Raw genomic sequence first — 20,733 nt, forward strand, 5'->3', positions numbered from 1 at the left:
AGATCAACATTAGATTTGAAATTAGAGAAGTCCATTCAGCAGTCTGTTATACAGCAGGGAGGAAGCTGTTCTTGAACCTGTTGGTATGTGTGTTTCAGTTTCTGTGTGTTCTACCCAATGGAAGAGGTTGGAAGAGAGTATAATCAGGGTGGGAGAGGCCTTCGATGATGTTATCTGTGTTTCCATAGCGATGAGAAGTGTTGATGGAGTCCATGGATGGGAGATTGGCTTTTATGATAGTCTGGGCTGTGTCAACAACTTTCTGTAGTTTCTTACAATCCTGGAAAGAGCAGTTGCTGCACCAAGCCATGATGCACCCAGACAGAATGCTTTCTATGGTGCATCTGTAAAAGTTGGTGAAGGTCCTTGGGACATGTCAAATTTCTTAAGCCTCCTGAGGTAAAAAAAAAAAGAGACATTGTTGTGCCTTCTTGACCATCACACCTATGTGGGAGGACCAGGACAGATTGTTGGTTATTGTCAATCTTAGGAACTTGACGCTCTTGACCTTCTTCACCTCAGCTCCGTTGAAGTCGACAGGTGAATGGCCTTCTTTTTTCCTGGAGCTAATAATCAGTTCTTTAGTTTTGCTTTGAGGGCGAGATTGTTATCTTTGCACCATAACACTAACAATTCAAGTCTACAATGGTGGTGTCATCAGGGAACTTGTAGTTGCTGATCGGATGAAATTTTGATGACACAACTAAGTGTACAGGGAGCCCAGTAAGGGGCTGTGTATGCATCCTTGCAGGGCACTGATTTTGAGTATTATCCTGGAGGAGGTGCTGTTGTCTATAGTCACTAATTGCAATCTGTAGGTCAGAAAGCTGAGGATCCAGTTGCAGAAGCCAGAATCAGGACCAGGACCTAGGTCTCAGAGTTTGGAGATTAGTTTGGTTGGGATTATAGTGTTGAGGGCAGAGCTATAATTGAAAAGTAGAAGTCTGATGAAGGTATCCTTCTTATCCAGATGTTCCAGGGATGAGTGTAGAGCTAGGGAAATGGCAGCTGCTATGGAAGTGTTGCACCTGTAGGCAAATTGCAAGGGATGAAGGCAGGCTGGGAGGCTAGGGTTGACGTGAACCCTGACTAACCTCTCAAAGCATTTTGTAATTATGGAGGTCAGAGCCAACGGATGGTAGTTGTTGAGGCGCATTGCACATATTTTCTTTGGTAGTGGGATGATGGTGGTCTTCTTGAAGCAAATGGGGATCTTATATTTTAGTAAGGAGATGTTAAAGAGGTCAGTGAATATCCCTGACAGCTGGTCTTCACAGGTGCATGGCCGGGAACTCCATCTGGGTCAGTCGGTTTCTTCGGGTTCACTCTCAAGAAGGTGAATCTGACATGTGCAGCACAGACTGAGAGAACAGGTGAATCCGGGGCTGTCGGGGCAGGTGACACAGTTCCACTGGCTTCATGTAAAGTTAAAGGCTTAATTTGATGGTTGGGGCAATGGGGACAAAGTAACTTTCAATGTATTTCTGCTCATCTCCACGAGTCTTTCATCCTTCCTCTCACTTGCGTCATTAACCACATCTTTTCACCAAACAAGCTACCTGCCCAAAGTTTATATCTAGCTCCCCTTCCCAAGGTCAACTGGTCGAATTCCTCTCGATTTCATTCCATTACACACCATAACTTCTCCAGTCTGGAAATCTATTGTTGGCCAGATGTTGTTTGAGCAGAGCCAGATCATTCTAGTACAGTACTTCATGAGTGGGAAGATTGAAGATACAATATTTGGAATAATAAAACACATTTTCTTACTGGTCTCTGTTTGGTGTCTCAGGTAAATACTTACATGTATGGTATTGTTCACACATATGTAGTTAAGCATTCTTAAAAGAACATACTTTTACTCAATCTGTTAGACATATCCCACCTCAGGGGCGGGTGGGACTTTAACCTGGACCTTCTGGCCAAGAGGTAGGTACACTACTATTATATTATTCTTGATTAAGAAAATTCTGAAATGCAGATATAACTTGTCCCAATAACTTATATTGAGAGGGTGAGGTTTATTTGTTTTTCCAGTAGGTTTATTTGGGTTCATGGATGTTATGCATTAGAATTGGTCATGGATATACGATTAGCTTTGGTTATCTCCGTCAGCAAAACACAGGTGGAGATAATGGATTCAAATCTTGATGGATCGTAGTTTGATTTTGAAAACCAATTAATGTCAACCTCTTCCTATTCCTTCAGTTTACTGCAAGTCTAAAAGTTTAGAGATCACAAAACAAAAAAAACTTCCAACAGGCAAGCAATTAATAGATTGTTATTTCAGTTCTTGTTGCTATTGCTCACAAACTTCTGTTTAAAAAGAATTCTCAGTAAGCTGTTTCTTGGGCATTAGTAACTGGAAACTTTTGCTTACACCTCTGAGACATTGGATCGGTTGCAGGTAGACAGATGGTGAAGCTGGCGTTTGGTTCACTTGCCTTTATTAGTCAGTGCATTGAGTATATGAGTTTGGAGGTCATGTTATGGCTGTACAGGAGACTTTTACAATACTGTATTCAATTTTAGTCCCTGCTATAGAAAAGATGTAGTTGAACGTGAAAGGGTTTAGAAAAGATCTACAAGAATGTTGCAAGGATTAGAGGGTTTGAGCTAAAGGGAGAGTTTGAATAGGCTGGGGCTTTTTCCCCTGGAGCATTGGTTGCTGAGGGTGACCTTATAGAGGTTTATAAAATCATGAGGGGCATGGATAGGGTGAATAGACAAGGTCTTTTTACCATGTTAGGAGAGTCCAAAACTAAAGGGCATCAGTTTAAGGTGAGAGGGGAAAGATTTAAAAGGGATAGGAGGGGTAATGTTTTCATGCAAGGGGTGGTACATGTATGGAATGAGCTGCCAGAGGAAGAGGCGGAAGCTGGTACAATTAAAAGGCATCTGGACGGGATTATGAATAGGAAGGGTTTAGAAAGATATGGGCCAAATGTTGGCAAATGCGACTAGATCAGTTTTGGATATCTGGTCAGCATGGATGAGTTGTTTCCATGTCGTTTAACTCTATGACTCAATGATTCTATGGTAACGAAACACAAAAGTAACAGGCTTTGAAATTCAACTAGTTTGTTTTTGAAAGTTGAATGGACATGAATAAGTTCTCTTGCGATCTTTCTCTTTCCTCCAGCTTGGAGCACTTTGATAATTATAGAACACAACATAAATATACAAAGATCAACTATATTTACTAGCTATTCTTTCATACTTGCACCATGATCATTCCCTATGAATATTAGCTCGTTAAAGCTTTAGAAATGTGTCTTGTTTTTCAAAATTATGAAGTAAAGTAGTGAAAATATCCAAATTCCAAGAAAATATTTCAACACAATGGTTGTTTGCAATGAAACATCCTTGGAAGTCAAATGTAGCTTATGCTCACAGCTCTGGGCAAAAGATCAAGACTAAGCACAGGCTTAGGGGGAGGCTGAGGAACATCTTCTGAATTAAAGACAGAGTCATAGAAATGTACTGCATGGAAACAGACCCTTTGGTCCAATTCTTCCATGCCGACCAGATATCCCAACCTAATCTAGTCCCATGTGGCAGCACTTGGCCCATATGCCTCTAAACCCTTCCTATTCATATACCCATCCAGGTGCCTTTTAAATTTTGCAATTACACCAGCCTCCACCACATCCTCTGGCAGCTCATTCCATAAACATACCACCCTCTGCGTGAAAACGTTGCCCCTTAGGTCTCTTTTATATCTTTCCCCTCTCACCCTAAACCTATGCCCTCTAGTTCTAGACTCCCCCACCCCAGGGAAAAGATCTTGTCTATTTATCCTATCCATGCCCCTCATGATTTTATAAACCTCTAAGGTCACCCGTGAGCCTCCGACGCTCCAGGGAAAACAGCTCCAGCCTATTCAGCCTCTCCCTATAGCTCAAACTCTCCAACCCTGGCAACATCCTTGTCAATCTTTCGTGTGTCACAACGTCCTTCCAATAGGAAGGAGACCAAAATTGCACACAATATTCCAAAAGTGACCTAACCAATGTTTAATTTCAGCTCCAGATCTGTTCTTTTAACTGAGGCTATGTTGTTCCACTTCCTGTTTCTTGGGTATGGTACTGTTACCTGGTTTCTGGGTCCATTTGTCAGACTTCTGCTGTGCCCTAATGACTTGGTGAGTCTTGAAAGATTTTACCTTTCCTTCTTAAGTACGAGGTACCCTTCAATAGCTGATGCCTTTTCTGCTACACCATGTGCCAAGTGCGCAGGGACTAACTTTAACTTCTGAAGTATTGTTCCTTAAGTACAAGGTACTTTATATAAGAATGTTATTTACAGTTTAGTAGGTATACATACACACACTCTCCACTCCAGTATCCAATTCTCTTTAAATAATTATGTGATGCGGATATATCATGAATTGAATTCATTGTCACGTGTACTGAGGCACAGTGAAAAGCTTTGTCTTGCAAGCAATACAGACAGATCACATAGCTAAGTAGCATAGATAGTAAATAATAGGTAAACAGCAGCAAAAACAAAAACACAGGTACAGGCGAATGCTAAGAGTTTGAGAGTCCATTCAGTATTCTAACAACAGTAGGGTAGAAACAGGCTGGTGCGTGTGTTCAGGCTCCTGTATCTTCTCCCTGATGGTAGAGGTTGTAGAAAAGCATTGCCAGGGTGGGATGGATCATTGAGAATGCTGGCGGCCTTTCCTTGACAGTAGACCTGGTAGATGGATTCTATAGATGGGAGGTTGGCCTTTGTGATTGTCCGGGCCGAGTTCACCACTCTCCGTAACAGTCTCTGATCTTGAATGGTACAGGCATCATACCAGATAGAGAAACATCCAGACAGATTGCTCTTGATGGCGCACCTATAAAAAAAGTTGCCAAAGGTATTCACCATCATGCCAAATTTCCTCAGCAGCCTGAGGAAGAGGAGACATTGTTGGGCTGTTGTAACCAGTACGTTCACATGAAGAGTCCAAGAAAGCTTGTTATGGATGACCATTCCCAGGAGCTTGACACTCTCCACTCATTCCACCTCTGTGCTGTTAATGTGTAGGGGGACATGAGTAACATCCTGCCAAAAGTCAATAATGAGTTCCTTTGTTTTGTCAGCATTGAGGGCTAGGTTGTTCTCAGTGCACCATTTTTCCAGGTCTTCCACCTCCCATTTGTTTCGTCACCATCTGAGATTTGACCGACTATGGTGGTGTCATCCGCGAACATGTAAATGGCATTAGTCTGGTATTTGGCAACACAGTCATGGGTATACAGTGAGTACAGTAGGGGGCTGAGGATGCACCCCTGGGGGGCTCCAGTGTTGAGTGTCAGTGAGGATGAAATATTGTCCCCACTCTTCACTGATTGTAGACTGTGGGTTAGGAAACTGGAGGATCCAGTTGCAGAGAGTGGGGTTTAGTCCGAGATCACTAAGTTTAATAATCAATCAATCAGTCTTGAGGGGATGATAGTGTTGAAGGCTGAACTGTAATCAACGAGTAGGATTCTTATGTAGCTGTTCTTGGTGTCAAGATTTTCTAGGGAAGAGTGAAGGGCAAGTGATGCGGCATCTGATGTGGATCTGTTGGTCGGATAGGCAAATTGCAGTGGATCAAGAGTAGTGGGGAGGCTTGATTAATGCCATGACCAACCTTTCAAAGCACTTCATGACCACCGAAGATATGCTGCATGAGCCTTTTTAGGCGCAGGGATGACTTTGGCCCTCTTCAAACAGGCAAGCACAGTGGCTTGCTGCAGGGAGAGGTTGAAGATGTCTGAGAAGACCTCTGCCAGTTGATCTGCGCATGCCCTGAGTGCACGGCCTGGTAACTCTGTCTGGTCCCATCGCTTTCCTTGGGTTCACACGAAGGAAAACTGATCTGACCTCTCAAGCAGAGACTGTTGGGATAGGTTTTTCTGGGCTGGTCGGAATAGGTGTTATCTCTCTGCCGAAATTCTGCTCAAAGCGAGCATAGAAGGCGTTGAGACGATCTCGGAGGGGTATGTCATTGTCTCCTATCTTGCACTGTCTCGTTTTAGATACTGTGATGTCATTCAGTGCTTACCATAGTTGCCGGGTGTCTGGGTCTCTAGTTTGGATCGGTATTGGTCCTTGGCTGTCTTAATAGCTCTGCGGAGGTCATATTTGGATTCCTTATATTTGAGTGGGTCTCCTGGGTCTCCTGACACCTGGTTTTTAGCAGGTTCTGTATGTCCTGATTCATCCAGGGTTTCCTGTTGGGAACATCCGGATTGACCTCCTCGGTATGCAGTCCTCCACACACTTGCTGATAAAGTCTGTGATGGCGGTGGCGTACCCGTCCAAGGTACTTGCGGACTGTTTGAACATGGCCCAATCAGCCGGTTCCAGACAGGACCGGAGTTGATCCTCTGCCTCCACTGACCAGCACTAGATCTGTATCCGCGAGGGGGTCTCCTGCTTGAGCTTTTGCCTGTAAGCCGGGGAGAAGAAACACTGGTTGGAGTTCCCAAAATTAGGGCGGGGGATGGAGTGATAGGCATCCTTCAAAGTGGTGCAGCAGTGGTCTAAAATGTTCAGGCCCCTGATTGGGCTGATAATGTTCTGGTGGTACCTGGGCAACACCTTCCTTAGATTGGCTTGATTGAAGTCACTAGCCACAATAAACAGGGCTTCGGGGTGTTCCGTCTCCAGGGGGTTAGTGGTGAAGCACAGCACATCCAGAATTTCCTCAACCTTTGGTATGTACACAGCAGTTAGTATAGCAGTGGTAAATTCCCGGGGTAGATAGAAGGGATGGCATTTGATGATGAGGAGTTCAAGGCTTGGGGAGCAATGGCTGCCCAGGGTTGCAACGTCACTTTAATATATCTTAATCACCCCATCCCTGCATTCAATTGGCTTTCGTTACTCCACAGTCAACTGCTGCAAAGACACGCAGCTCCTTTTCGAAACAAAGACTAGTATTTCTGTGAAAACACAGATTTCTGTTGATTATTGCTCATGCATATAATCAAATTACCTTAGACTGAATCTACTGAATAATTATGAGGTATATGTTAAATCTCACTAATGTACAAACTTCATGGAAAATTTATGAAGGAACAAGTAATACCCGTTTTTAGGTACTGCTTTTATTTTTACCTTAGAGGTTTATAAAATCATGAGGGGCATGGATAGGGTAAACAGACAAGGTCTTTTCCTTGGGGTTGTGGAGTCAGAGAGGGATTGGGTTTAGGGTCAGAGGGAAAGATTTAAAAAGGGACTTAAGGGGCAACATTTTCATGCAAAGGGTGGTGCGTGCATGGAATGAGCTGCCAAAGGAAGTGGAGGAGGCTGGTACAAATACAGCATTTAAAAGGCATCTGGATGAGTATATGGATAGGAAGGGTTTTGACGGTTATGAGCCAAATGCTGGCAAATGGAATTGGATTAGTTTAGGATACGTGGTTGGCATGGACAAGCTGGACCAAAGGGTCTCTTTCCATGCTGTATATCTCTATAACTTGAAAGGGTTCAGAAAAGATTTACAAGGATGTTGCCAGGGTTGGAGGATTTGAGCTATAGGGAGAGGCTGACAGTCTGGGGCTTTTTTCTCTGGAGCGTCAGAGGCTAAGGGGTGACCTTATAGAGGTTTACAAAATTATGAGGGACATGGATAGGGTAGATAGACAAAGTCTTTTCCCTGGAGTCAGGGAGTCCAGAACTAGAGGGCATAGGTTTAGGGTGAGAGGGGAAAGATACAAAAAAGACCTAAGGGACAACTTTTTCACACAGAGGGTGGTACGTGTATGGCATGAGCTGCCAGAGGAAGTGGTGGAGGTGAGTACAAATGCAACATTTAAAAGGCATTTGGATGGTTATATGAATAGGAAGGGTTTGGAGGGATATGGGCCGGGTGCTGGCAGGTGGAACTAGATTGGGTTGGGATATCTGGTCGGCATGGACGGATTGGACCGAAGAACAAATAAAATTTACAGCCCCGGAACAGGTCCTTCGGCCCTCCAAGTCTGAGCCGATCCAAATGTACTGTCTAAACCTGTCGGTCAATCCTAAGCATTTGTATCCCTCTGCTCCAGACACATCTTAACTGAATCTACTATGCCTGCCTCTACCACCTCTGCTGGCAATGCGTTCCAAATGCCCACCACCCTCTGTGTGAAGTACTTGCCACATGTATCCCCCTTAAACTTTTCACCTCTCACCTTGAAAGCATGACTTCTCATTTATTGAATCCTGGGAAAAAGCTGGTCTCTATCCACCCTGTCTATACCCTTCATGATTTTGTAAACCTCAATCAGGTTCCCCCCTCAATCTACTTTTTTCTAGTGAAAATAAACCTAACCTATTCAACCTCTCTTCATAGCCAGCACCTTTCATACCAGGCAACATCCTTGTAAACCTTCTCTGCACCCTCTCCAAAGCGTCCACATCCCTTTGGTAATGTGGTGACCAGAACTGTACACAGTATTCCAAATGCGGTCAAACCAATGTCCTGTACAATTTTAACATGACTTGCCAGCTCTTATACTCAATACCCCGTCCAATGAAGGCAAGCATACTATATGCCTTCTTGACTACTCTATCCACCTGTGCAGCAACCTTCAGGATACCATGCTGTACATCTCTATGACTGTGACTAAAAAGGTCAATGAGATTGCAGATGTAGACCAAGAAAGTTTATTCCCAAAACTGTCTGCAGATTTGGGGAAATTAAAGATAGAATACCATTTTATCCTCAGGGATACTGCTAAAACAATTTGTTTCTAACATAGAAAATTGCCACACCCACTCTTAGGGAAAGTTAAAAAGAAGCAGATTTGTATGCTAAAATAAGGAGTATTTTCACCATTTACCATCAAGATGGTGTTATGGATTAGTTATAGTCCCAAATTCCAACAGTTTAATTAGCCTCTGTGTGGATTTATCTCAACTGGATTAAGCAGTGGAACATTTGATTCACCAAATGGCTTCAGTGGACGTAGGTCTAGGAAAACTAAGAGTACCCTATTCACCAAGATAAACATGAATAATGGATTTTAGCAATTACCTTTGGATAAAGATTTCAGAACGTTGGTGACATTTATGAAATTTTTTGGGCATTATTGCTTTAAAAGGCTGTACCCTGAAGAGCACCTATAGCAAAGAACAATGTCCAACCCACTGAAAGGCATTGATAGGGACAGCATATGCCAAAATATTAGAACATTCATGCAGGTGCTTCAGAATACAGGTCTAACATTGATTGAGAAGTGCTAGATGCAAAATTGAGAATAACATTTCTTGGGCACATAATCCAAGCTACTGAAGTTGCAGCAGACTACCCAACCAACCCACGCTCTGAACCAGCTTAAAGTAGCCATGATGTGATGTGGAGGTGCCAGTGTTGGACTGGGGTGGACAATGTCAGAAGTCACGCAACACCAGGTTATAGTTCAACAGGTTTGTTTGAAATCACAAATCATCAAGTGAAGATAAGTACACAGGTACAGAATTTATAGGCAGAGCAATCAAAAGATCATACAAATGGTGAGTGGAGCATCATCAGGCCGAACAACAAGTCTCTGCAGGTGATCAAAAGTGTCAGATGGTATGAGTAAAGTGTCAACAGCTGAATAGCAAGTGAAGGAATGACCTATGATCCAATTAATTGAGGCAGAGAGATAATTACAAAGAAAAATAAAATGGTGCTGAGACAAACTAAATGGCTGGAATAACATGGTAAGTGTTAGAGTCGCTAGCAGAGGGTCTAACCAAAATAACAAGTAATTCAAAATTGTACAAACTAATTAAAGTAGCAAGATCATAACAAGTTATCAAGGTGATGGTGCCAAAACAGGACAGTAAGGAAGATAATACAAATACAGAACAGTATGATGGGGTTACATGTAGTGTGACATGAACCCAAGATCACTGTTGATTTCGTACCTATAAAGCTACCCTCAACTGTGATCTTGGATTCATGTCATGCTACATATAAACCCATCATTTGGTCCAGTATTTGCAAAATCTTCCTTACTGTCTGCAATAGTGCTAGTTTTTAAATATGATGCTAGTGGTGTGAATGTCAGAAGAGCCAGGTAATAATGAGCACTTCTGGCTCTCTGGCCATGCAATTCCCTAGGAATGAAATAGGTTGCATGACTAATGAGGTGATGAGTGGAAGGTTGCGAGAGAAATGTCACTGAGCAATAGAGGCCTATTGTGAATCTCATCTGACAAAACACTAACTAAAACTGGGGAAGTTCCGCTGAAAGACTAGTCAGAACATAGACCTAATATTGTCATATCATGCCAATGATTTGAGCAGTACAGGCATCTCACTGTCATTCATGACTAGCTAGTGTTCAATGAGAGATTAGTAAAACAAGAGCGCTTAGACCTGAAACTCTTCTGAGAACTCGAATATAATTTGAGCATTACAAGGTTGTGTGTCAGACACAGCAGTCAGTGTGGTGGCCAAGGATTACATAGAAGAAATGATCAATAATCGCATTGTGTGTGTGGTGATCAGCCAAAAGAACAGCAAACCATTATGACCATTATCTTTTCCATCAAGGCCATGAGAACACTTGAAAATTGATTTATTTACAGTTTGAATATCTTGGTTATTAACATTGGTCCACCTCAAGTACGGTCTATGTAAGCCATCCACACAAGATCATAACAGAACCAATGATAGAATCACTCAAGAAAATCTTGTTGATACATAGCATTTTGGACATGTTGTCTAATGCACTGGTCCACATTTTGCAAATAAGCACTTCAAAATGTTTGCAGATGAATACGGTTTTATTCATGTCCCAACTGCATTCCACTATTCTTGAATGAAGAGGAGTAAGGAGATTGTGAATTTCAATGGAATTGAATAGAACAAGATTTAAATCTTGCAAAATTGAATTAAAAGAATCACTGCTACAGATTTATCACTGTTAGTGTTATTGGTGGGTAGGGGTTTGAGAACATAGCTTCTGAGACAGAGATGGAAGTTACAGCCAAACATCATTCTGAACAAGCATAACAAAATAAAATTGTGTGAAGAGCAAAGAAACAACCAGGCTGGAAATTTTAATAAATGGTATAAAACAAGTGTTACCACAGCTAAAGACCAGGGACAGAGTGTGGACAAGACATCAACAGAGAAAAGGAATGATCATAGAAAACAAAACCAAGGTCATATCCCTTGATCTTTTTGAACCATATAAGACAAAAACCATCAGACTTAAGTTACTTTTTAACATGACATCAAGACTATGACTGAATGCTTTTTTTGATATACTATAATTTTTGTATTTCCAGATAGCTTTTCAAGTTGGTTATTCCAACTTGTATGGGTGTCCCAGGATTATAATTATGTAGAATTGCAAAGTGTTTAGTACCACCCAATATCCTTAAAATATATCTTATCATTTGTAAGTACACCCATTTTTGTGGTCTTTAAATGACAATTTATGACCGGAATTACTTTCAAAATGTATTTTGACCAACAGCTGCACTACCATGGGGACTCCAGTGATGGTGCTATAAAGCTGGAAAAGTTGCAGTCCTAAAAGTGTTGCAGAACCTAGCAATTCTGGAACTTCAGTTCCCTCATTGTAGAAGTTTGCTTATAGTTTTTGGCAAAAATTTCAAAAAGTCAAGAGGAGTGAAGATTATATACTTTTTAGGCAAAAGTGAGGAGTTGCAGATGCTGGAAACCAGAGTTTAGGTTAGAGTGGTGCTGGAAAAGCACAGCAGGTCAGATAGCATCCGAGGAGCAGGAAAATCGACGCTTCGATCCTGATGAAGGGCTTTTGCCCGAAACGTCGATTTTCCTGCTCCTCGGATGCTACCTGACCTGCTGTGCTCTTATATACTTTTTAGTCAATGGCCTTTAAAATTACTAATTGTAATGCAGATACTTTAATATCCAGTGTCCTTTTTTCTTTAACCATTAAGAATAGTTTTCTGAATTTCATTGCAAGTTTAGTTGGTCTACTATTGGTTACATTAGTAAAGCCTTGAAAAACCTTTATTCACTCACTGTTCATGAATTAAACAATCCAATCATAATTTCATATTGCAGTTTAATGTCTGAGTCAAGTAATTGAGGTTTCATTTGTTTCCATGATTAGATTAGATTAGATTAGATTACAATGTGGAAACAGGCCCTTCGGCCCAACAAGTCCACACCGACCCGCCGAAGCGAAACCCACCCATACCCCTACATTTACCCCTTACCTAACACTACGGGCAATTTAGTATGGCCAAATAGTCTGATGTAATGAACTAAATCTGCTTTCCTTTCCAGATTATCAAAGACATTCAGTTATTGGGACTGGTAGCTGGAGTGATTGGTTTGGATATTCTGATTCTGGTAACATGGGGTATTGCTGACCCATTACAGTGTATGGAATCCTTAAATGCAGGAGTGAGGGTAAAACAAACTTTTAGTTTTGAAGCTTTTAATTACTCTTTGAATTTTCTACTGCAAAATGATTTTTTATGATTTACTATTAGTCCAAAATCCTTTGATATTGAACAGCAATTGTATTGTTTTCCTCTTTCCTCAGGTAGTTGAAAAATATCTTTCCTACTCCATTACAATCATGAAATGTTGTGTTTCTCAGTACACAGATATCTGGATAATTCTTATTTCACTTCTAAAGGTAAGAATTCTTATTTCTTCACCCTTACCAAATTTTGGCTTGTAAAGATTAATCTCATAACCTATCCTTTTTATTCTTGGTAGGCTGTGTCACAGCAGCTCTGACAATACTGCATTTATTAGGCCATTTCTGAGCAATAGGCTAAATTGCTTCCACTGACATCACAACAACAGTGTAGTATGGACTTGAGTCAGTTGGAAACTAAATAAGAGCAGGTGGCAGGCTTTGTCTTTTGGATATTATTGTAACAGTCAGGATTTGATAACATTTGGCAACTGTTATGATGAGTTATTTTCTTCTGGTTCCACACTACAATCCCCATTTTATTCAATTTCACTTCATGACGTGGTGGAATTTGAATACCTCAGCATGACTGCTGGTTTGGTTCTATAAATACTACATTACACACTTTTTTTCAACTTTGGTTCTATTTTTTGATTACTCTATATAAATTAGGATGGACAATAAATAGTGGCAGTGTGTGTGGTGGTCATTTCCTTTGAATAAATTTTCTTTAAAAATCTTGTATTTTTTAAACTAAAATTATGTTAAAGCAGTTTTGACAGGAGTAGACCTATCATTCACAGATGTGTTTCTGTCAAATGACAAATATTCTTATGCACTGCATCTAAAGCTTATCCATCTATTCAATATCAATGTAGTCTCTCTTTTCTGCCAAACAGGAATATTCTTGAGAATAAAACTTATTTTCTCCATTATCAAATATGTCCTAAAACTATTCTTTGCTTCACCTTTATTTTCAACAAGTACGAGGGAGTTTTGTCACCAAGGTTGAGACTGCACAGTTAACTGTCCTCGGTGTATCTCTTCCCACATCCGCTTCTCCTCATCCACCAAACCAAGCTTAACCAGTTTACACCTGCCAAGTCTTGAACCTGCACGTTCATCTAGCTTTAAGATCTTCTTTGTGACCTCAAAATTAATCTTTTCATGCCCTTGACTACATCGTACCAAATAGCTGACCACCCAGTCTTCCTTCTTGACTCCTTGTCAATGTATAACATTATAGACTTGTTAGGTTCTTTGGTTGTTTTTTTCCTTTTTCAAAGCATCATCATCGCCCCTTTCTTGATACAGAATCATTACAGCACAGTAGGCCATTTTACCCAACATGTCCATGCTGGCCCTCAGAAGAAGAAATTCATAATTACCATTTCCCCACCCTCTTCCCACATCCCTCCTCTTCAGGAATCTCTCTTGTGGGCTATTGCCCATCTCTGAAATCTTTTAAACATGTTTGCTCCAAAATATGCCTTCACCTTTGCAACAACTCCGGATTCGATTTCTCCATTCATTTCCTGTCCTTGCCTGATCACTGGAACAGCTCTCACCAAAATCACAAATGATATCCATTTGACTGAGGTGCTTTGTCCTTCCTTAAACACTCAGAAGTCTTTAACATGGTCAGTAGTCCCATTTTTCTGTCCTCCATTTCACAAAGTACTAAGACACCCTCACTTTGTTTTATTGTTAGCCATCTGGTCGTAGCAAAAGCATCAAAGCAGTGGGTTCGCTTCTGCCAATTCCATTAGCTCAAGCTGCCCATGGATCAAATCATGCCACATTCTTCTTCTACTGGCTTCAAATTTTAATATTCTTATTCTTTTGTTTGTTTAAAATCCTTTCATGGCCTATCCCCTCTTAATTCTGTAATCACCTGGAGCTGCAACTCTCTCCCCTTTATCCCATTGTAGATAACTTCATTTTCTGGCCTAGACCAGACTTCAGTTTTACCTCTCTCTACAACGTTTGTTTAACTGCCATCATCCAACTGATTGTCCAACGTCTACTCAATGGATGAACCGTAATTTCCTCAACATAAATAGTGGGGAGACTAAAGCCATCTTCTGGAACTGCCTTAATGGCAATATACTAGACCTAGATTGCAACTGTCTCTGACTGTTCTTTCTTGAATAATAGTCTATTTGCAATTTCAGCATCATATCTAACCAGAGCTAAACTTCTGATCCTTACTCTCTTTTAGAAAGTCACCTATGACCACCTTCATTATTTCAGCCTATATGGTACTGAAAATCTCATCCTTACTTTATATACATCCAGACTGACATTCTGTCCTAGTCTAACACTTCTATTCTCATCGTATTATCTACTTCCCTTCATAGCCTATCCCTCCTGTTCTCTGTATGTCATAGGACCTCATCCTCTGAATTCTTAGCTATTCCAGCCTTGGCCTCCAGTGCATCCTCTCCCTCCCTTTGTTTCACCATTGTTGGCTGTTCCTGAACTTCTGAAAGTCCTTGACCATGCTATTCACCTAACCTCTCCTAAATAAGGTCGTTTAATATATTCTCATTAGGCTTTGCACCGATTTATTTCTGTTAATGCCTCAGAAGCAATTTGGGAAAGGTTTCGAATGTTGTATAAATGAATGTTGTATTACTAAATGAAATGAGAATGTAATGTCTTATTCCTGTTAGCATGTCTCAAGCAAAAACTCTGTGTTACTCCTATTTCACTTAATATTTGCTTATATCTGCATCTCTTGTCCCTATATACTTACCAACATTTCTCCTCTTTCTCTCTCTCTTCCCCCCCACCTATCTTTTTGGCTCAGCCTCCTTTCTCACTATTATTTAATGTTGACAACATGCACTTCTGCCTTGATGACTTGATGAACCTCTCTGGGTAAGCCAGTTAAAGGCTTTGGTTTTTAAAAAAGAAATGTTTCTTTTGATTAGTTTTGTTACATGGTTTAGTTCATTTACATGTTACTTACAACTATTGTAATTTTCTAAACACAGGGAAGTCTTCTGTTCTATGGCACATATCTAGCTGGTTTAACCAGCAATGTTAGTTCTCCGCCTGTAAACCAGACTGTCACCATCATGGTAGGAGTTTATCTGATCATGTTCACTGCAGGAATAATCATTCCCATTACTAGATTCTTGAGTTCCTGGCCCAATTTATCCTATGGTGTCACATCTGGAGGAATATTTATTTGTACCTCAACTATCAACTGTCTCATCTTCATCCCTCAGGTAAGGGAAATCTAAAGAATTACAGCATATTTAGAATGATACCATTTATTAACTCGCAGGAGCATAAAATGATGATCATTTTTTTCACCTCTGTATAACATCTGAAATTTTGTCCATGCTACTGTCTTCCATTGCCCCTCCTACACTGTTCAGGTGATGAAACTGAACTTGTTACTGAACCTGCTGTTGGTTTCAAAAGAATGATATTTCTCTAAATTCTCTCATCACAGAAAAAATCCATTCTAAAACCTCTCAACTTGCTTTCTTTCATTCCTCAACTGCATGCTAGCTATTGAGAATGTCATCCAAAGCTATGGGATATCTGTGTACACTTATGTTGATGACAATCCAGTTCTCACCACATCCTTTAACTCCATGGCCACATCAATGCTCTGTAGCATCTAGTTATTAAGAGTCACAATCTCTTCCAATTGAGCACTGGAGTAGCTAAAGATATTATTTTCCTCCTCCTCAAACTATCTGTTACTGACTATGCCACCCTGAGGCTGAAGCTAGTGCAAATCTTAAAATATGAGTTGACAGAGCTGAGGTTCAAAGCACACATCCTATCAAAGCAAGTTTTTCACTTCCATCTCTTTGTGGCTAAGTCTCCAACTCATATTCTCTCTTTCAAGCTTCTGCAGTTATCAAAGGACAAGATACATGGGTGCAGTAGACTTCTTCCAGTTGTGTTAGAGCTTAGTTAGTGTCCTGCAGAGATGCTATCCAAGGGAAAACAAAGGTTCATTCCTTTACTGTGCTTAGTTTCAAATTTCAGCCAGGTAAACAAAAGTTACTATCTATCTAAAAGGATGAGAGAAAACTAGATCAGAAAATATTCAACAGTGGTAGCTTTGGTATTCCTAACAACCAACCAAAGACATATTTATTATTTAGACATTGGCAATCTAACTGCCTTCTCAGTATCAAGAGCTTGAAGCACGAGGAGAGCAACACATTCAAAATAAATTCACCAATATAATTTTAAAGGCCTTTTAAGCATCAAATAGATGTCCATCAGTTACTTAACAAAAGTGGAACTCAAACAGTGTGCACATTAAATCGAGGAGCCGAATGCCGGGTCTTTGTCCATGATGTATTTGGCAGTAGGGTGGGGGTGCATTTAATCAGGTGGGATTAAATTCATGCAGGAAGGCCCGTGGGTGGGTTTTACATGTTGCTGCCAATTGAGATCCTCAAATAATCAATTAATATGTTAGAAGAACATACTTGTGAATGATCAGAAGTGGAATCTAATCAGGACTGTTTTGACATCACTGGGTTGGAGAGAGATTTATCATGCGATTTCTTGGAAAAGGTCAAGTATTGAGGAGAACTGTAGGTCATTTGCTATTGACTGGAAAAGCACATATCTTTGAAAAACTGTGTTGAGCAAAACATTTTAAAAAGAAGTGATAGATCATTATTATGACCTCAATTGCCAGACAAACAGAATGGGTTTGCACAAGGCCTTGTGCTAACGGTTGTTCAACAATAACCTCTGCTCTTTTTGGAATCTTTTGTCAAGAGCATAGGAGTGAGAAAAAGGACCTTCAAATTGGAAATAGCAAATTCCATCTCTTTTGAAAAGTGGGAATTGTAAGAAAGCTGGTAGTTGCTGGAAAGTTTTGCAAGAAAGAGTTCTCTCTATGTAAGTAGTATTTGTGAATCCCAAAAGCTTAAATTAGCAGGTTGCCTAACTATTTCTAAGTTTTACTTCCAAGAATCCAAAATTTGGTCCAGGATCTTCAATGGCTGTGCAACCAAACATCATTCAGATCTTATCAACAAAAAATCAAAGTAACTATGAGAACTCAAACCATTCTATCTTCTGCACTTGAATCCTTGGCCTACAGGGTGTTTGTTCTTTTCTTGCTTATTTTTCTCATACATAATAACTTTACAGAGCTGCATTGTCATGTCCTGCCTGTGAATAAACATGTGTTTGGGATGTGTCTGCACTGCTGCTACTGAGTGCCAGTGGTGGAGGGAATGAATGTATGTGAATGTTGTGCCAATCGAGTAGGTAGCCTTGTCTTGTCTGGTGTCAAGCTTCTTGAGTGTTGTTAGAGCTCCAATCTGCCAGGCAAATGGAGACTTTCTATCACACTTCTGACTTGGGCCTTGTAGATGGTGGACAAGCTCTGGGGATTGAGGAGGTGAATTACTCGCTACAGGATTTCTAGCCTTGGATCGGGTTGGCTTCTCTCCTGTTAGAGATGCTCATTGTCTGGCACTTGTGTGACATGAATGTCATTATACCAACATCAGTGGTTTATATTTTATACTTAGCATATAAATTGTCCTCTATTCTTTCTGAGGATTTCTAAAGGCTTAAAAGGTTCACTTATACAGTACAATCTATGATATTTAATTGCTTGTCTATGTAAAGCAGTTTGAGCACAGTCATGAGGTCAGTAGGGTATTTGCTGCATAAAGAGAATTTTATTTTTTACAAAATTGCTATTGTCTAGAATTGATGCTTAGTACCCTGGCAGATTTTTCCAGTCTGCACCATTGTACAGTCTTATTAGCATACAGCTGCTGGTTGCAGCATGTCTTATGGCTGCTATCCAGCCTACATGCTAGATACATCTTATCACCTCCCAGCTGAATGCACAAACCCCTTTGAAAGAACACAAAGAGCCATATACTGATTCTTTTCACACCATCATAAGGACATCAATTTTCTTCATCAGTTTTATAAGTCGTTGCTCTGAAAGTTTGTAGAAACTGAACATGCCATTAATTTTTGCTAAAGTGTTATTTGAGCATTGTGCTGAATGTGATTACAAAGAAGCCATAATTAAATGTGAAGCTAGTAAAACTGTATTGTTTTCTGCAATATAATTAAAAAGGAATACCCATTAAATGTTTACACTGCTTTTGTACCAGTAAGAAAATGAAAGATTTTGTGGCACAATGGCAGCAATGAAAGTGGTAATTATATAATTACATTTTGATATTCAGGTCTAGAGAATTGTCCTTTGAGATTGGAGGTTGAATTTTTGTCTCTTAATGTTAAGCTAAGCTGATCCAGTGGACTAAATGAGAGGTGTGTAGGTCATGTTTTAAATTTCCCTCCAACTATTCCTGCCGCATGCTATTTTCATTGGTTGGGAAACGTAGTGGGCTGCAAACCAATGCTCTGTTAAAGTTATATCAAGTTTGCTGCTTAAGTATCAGCTCCAAAATCAACTTCCTGGTGTTACTACTTTTGTATAGTAGGGTAGGATTCCTGAAGGCTGTCAGCACTTTGCAAGGTTACTTGTGAACCTTGGGGAAGCTTCCTATGGAACTAGGAATATTTACATATACATGCACTGCACCTCTTTCAACTCAACAAAATAGATGATAGCCATTCATCTGTTAATTCTCAGAGCAATGCCTTCTCTACTCAGGGTCAATGTGCCTGTTTAAAATATAAGTGACGTCTGGCAATCATCATTAACAGGTGTATTATCCATGACAATATCTACCAGAGTTCACTTGGCAACAAATCAGTATTCTCCTCTCCAGAACTCCAGGCTAATGTACTGGCGACATGATGAAATTTTATCATGGCAGATGGTGAAATCCAAATTTAATAAAAACCAAATAAAAAGATGGCATAATGGTAACAATGTTACCTCTGTCAATTGTCATTTAAAAAGGAAATGTTTCACTAATGACCTTAATGGAAGGAAATCTACCATCTTTATCTGTTCTGGCCTACATGTAACTCCAGAAGTGTAACTGACTCTTAACTGCCATCTGAGCAATTTAGAGTTGGGTAATAAATACTTGGCCTAGCTAGTAAATGCCCATATCCATGATTTTAAAAAAAAATTCCAGCTGTACCCAACATCCTGACCAAATGGTAAATTAATTAACTTTTGGAAGTTGGGACCATAGAGTCGGGAAATAGTCCTTATTCTTCATCTCCTCTCTACCCAATTTGACACAGTAACATTGAGTTTTTATTTAAGTGAAAATTCTAGAAATAAGTTGTACAAATGTTCACCTTCAGGATCTCTCTATTTTATTTTAAATTTGAAGCCATGAGGCAACCTCATATATGATGATGATAAGATTCTATGTTCATGATTCTTGACTGAGTGTTCTTAGAAACAGCATCATGGTTGAAGACTGCAGGAAGAGAAAACAATTTTATGGTACCAGTGACAGTAACTATCAATGTTCACTACTAATTCTCCTCTGAAACAAACAGCAATTTTTGGATTCTTTGAGTATAGATCATTTTGTTTCATACATAACTTTCAATGAATTCCTTAAAATCCAAATTAATTAGAGTTCTGTCAACAGGTCAGACAATGGAAGCAATTTGAGGAAGAATTAAACCATACTCCAAATCAGATGGCAAAATATTTCAACAGTCCAAGCAAGAGCTTTCGCTCTATGTACAGTGATGACCAGATCTATTACCTGCTGGGAGAAAATAACTCCATGAAACAACTCCTCACTGAGGTAGAACAGTAATGTATAACAAACAATTTAACTTGAAGATATAGTAATTAGTTACTGAACATTAGTAAAGACATGGATTTATAAGAACTATGCTTATACAGTGGGGCTGAAAATGCTATCAGATGCAACAAGTCAGCAGCATTTATCCAGCAATAAAATCCATTCTTCCTGATGCACATTGAACATAGCAATGTGATTTGGGAAAGATTGTAGCTTGTGAACTTTTGAAAAGCTGTTAAAGAGCTAAATTTGATTTGAACATCTGAGCAGATCTAAATTTGATCCCAACATGCTTATCAGCCTGGTGAAGCAACAGTCCAAGATGGACAAGGAATTGTGGATGCATTAGGACACCCAAACAAACAAAAAAACACCTTTGAATGGAGAAATTGGGTAATAAAAATCTATTTTCCCACAACATGTATGTTTTCATGGACTTTTACCTCTAAAAGTATTTGTGATATGCATTAACTCCGCATTTTTAAACTTTCTGTTAAGAAACACAATGCAGGTTACAATCACAGTTATTCTGAAAATAGAAAACATACTATTTCTGTCAGAATACTTTCTCTCTAATAAGAAGAAAGGAAAACTAGATGCTGCTATGTCTTTCACTGTTTTCCAGTTCATCTGTCATA

At 39.9% G+C, this 20,733-nt stretch overlaps 1 protein-coding gene and 1 long non-coding RNA gene across 8 annotated transcripts in view; one reads left to right on the top strand and one right to left on the bottom strand.

Annotated features, from left to right (window-relative positions):
* LOC148148529 (uncharacterized) overlaps positions 1-20,733 on the bottom strand; it is a 197,298-nt gene that overhangs the window by 118,783 nt on the left and 57,782 nt on the right. For 5 of the 6 annotated variants that reach the window (XR_015758844.1, XR_015758843.1, XR_015758842.1 and 2 more), the window contains exon 4: positions 19,632-19,756. This is a non-coding gene — a long non-coding RNA (uncharacterized LOC148148529). Of the gene's footprint in view, positions 1-4,341; positions 6,930-19,631; positions 19,757-20,733 lie in introns of those variants that run through there. The other variant, XR_015758845.1, reaches the window with a different exon arrangement.
* Positions 1-20,733, top strand: part of gpr156 (G protein-coupled receptor 156) — a 67,005-nt gene that overhangs the window by 43,936 nt on the left and 2,336 nt on the right. For both annotated transcript variants that reach the window (XM_087992731.1, XM_043701532.2), the window contains 4 exons: positions 12,251-12,376; positions 12,513-12,608; positions 15,392-15,628; positions 19,934-20,095. In XM_087992731.1, coding sequence (XP_087848857.1) covers positions 12,251-12,376; positions 12,513-12,608; positions 15,392-15,628; positions 19,934-20,095 — 621 coding nt within the window. The remainder of the gene's footprint in view (positions 1-12,250; positions 12,377-12,512; positions 12,609-15,391; positions 15,629-19,933; positions 20,096-20,733) is intronic.

The sequence above is a fragment of the Chiloscyllium plagiosum genome, unplaced genomic scaffold, assembly GCF_037043375.1.
Source record: "Chiloscyllium plagiosum isolate Xiang-an unplaced genomic scaffold, Cpla_swu_hap1 HiC_scaffold_12, whole genome shotgun sequence".
NCBI classification, from domain to species: domain Eukaryota; kingdom Metazoa; phylum Chordata; class Chondrichthyes; order Orectolobiformes; family Hemiscylliidae; genus Chiloscyllium; species Chiloscyllium plagiosum.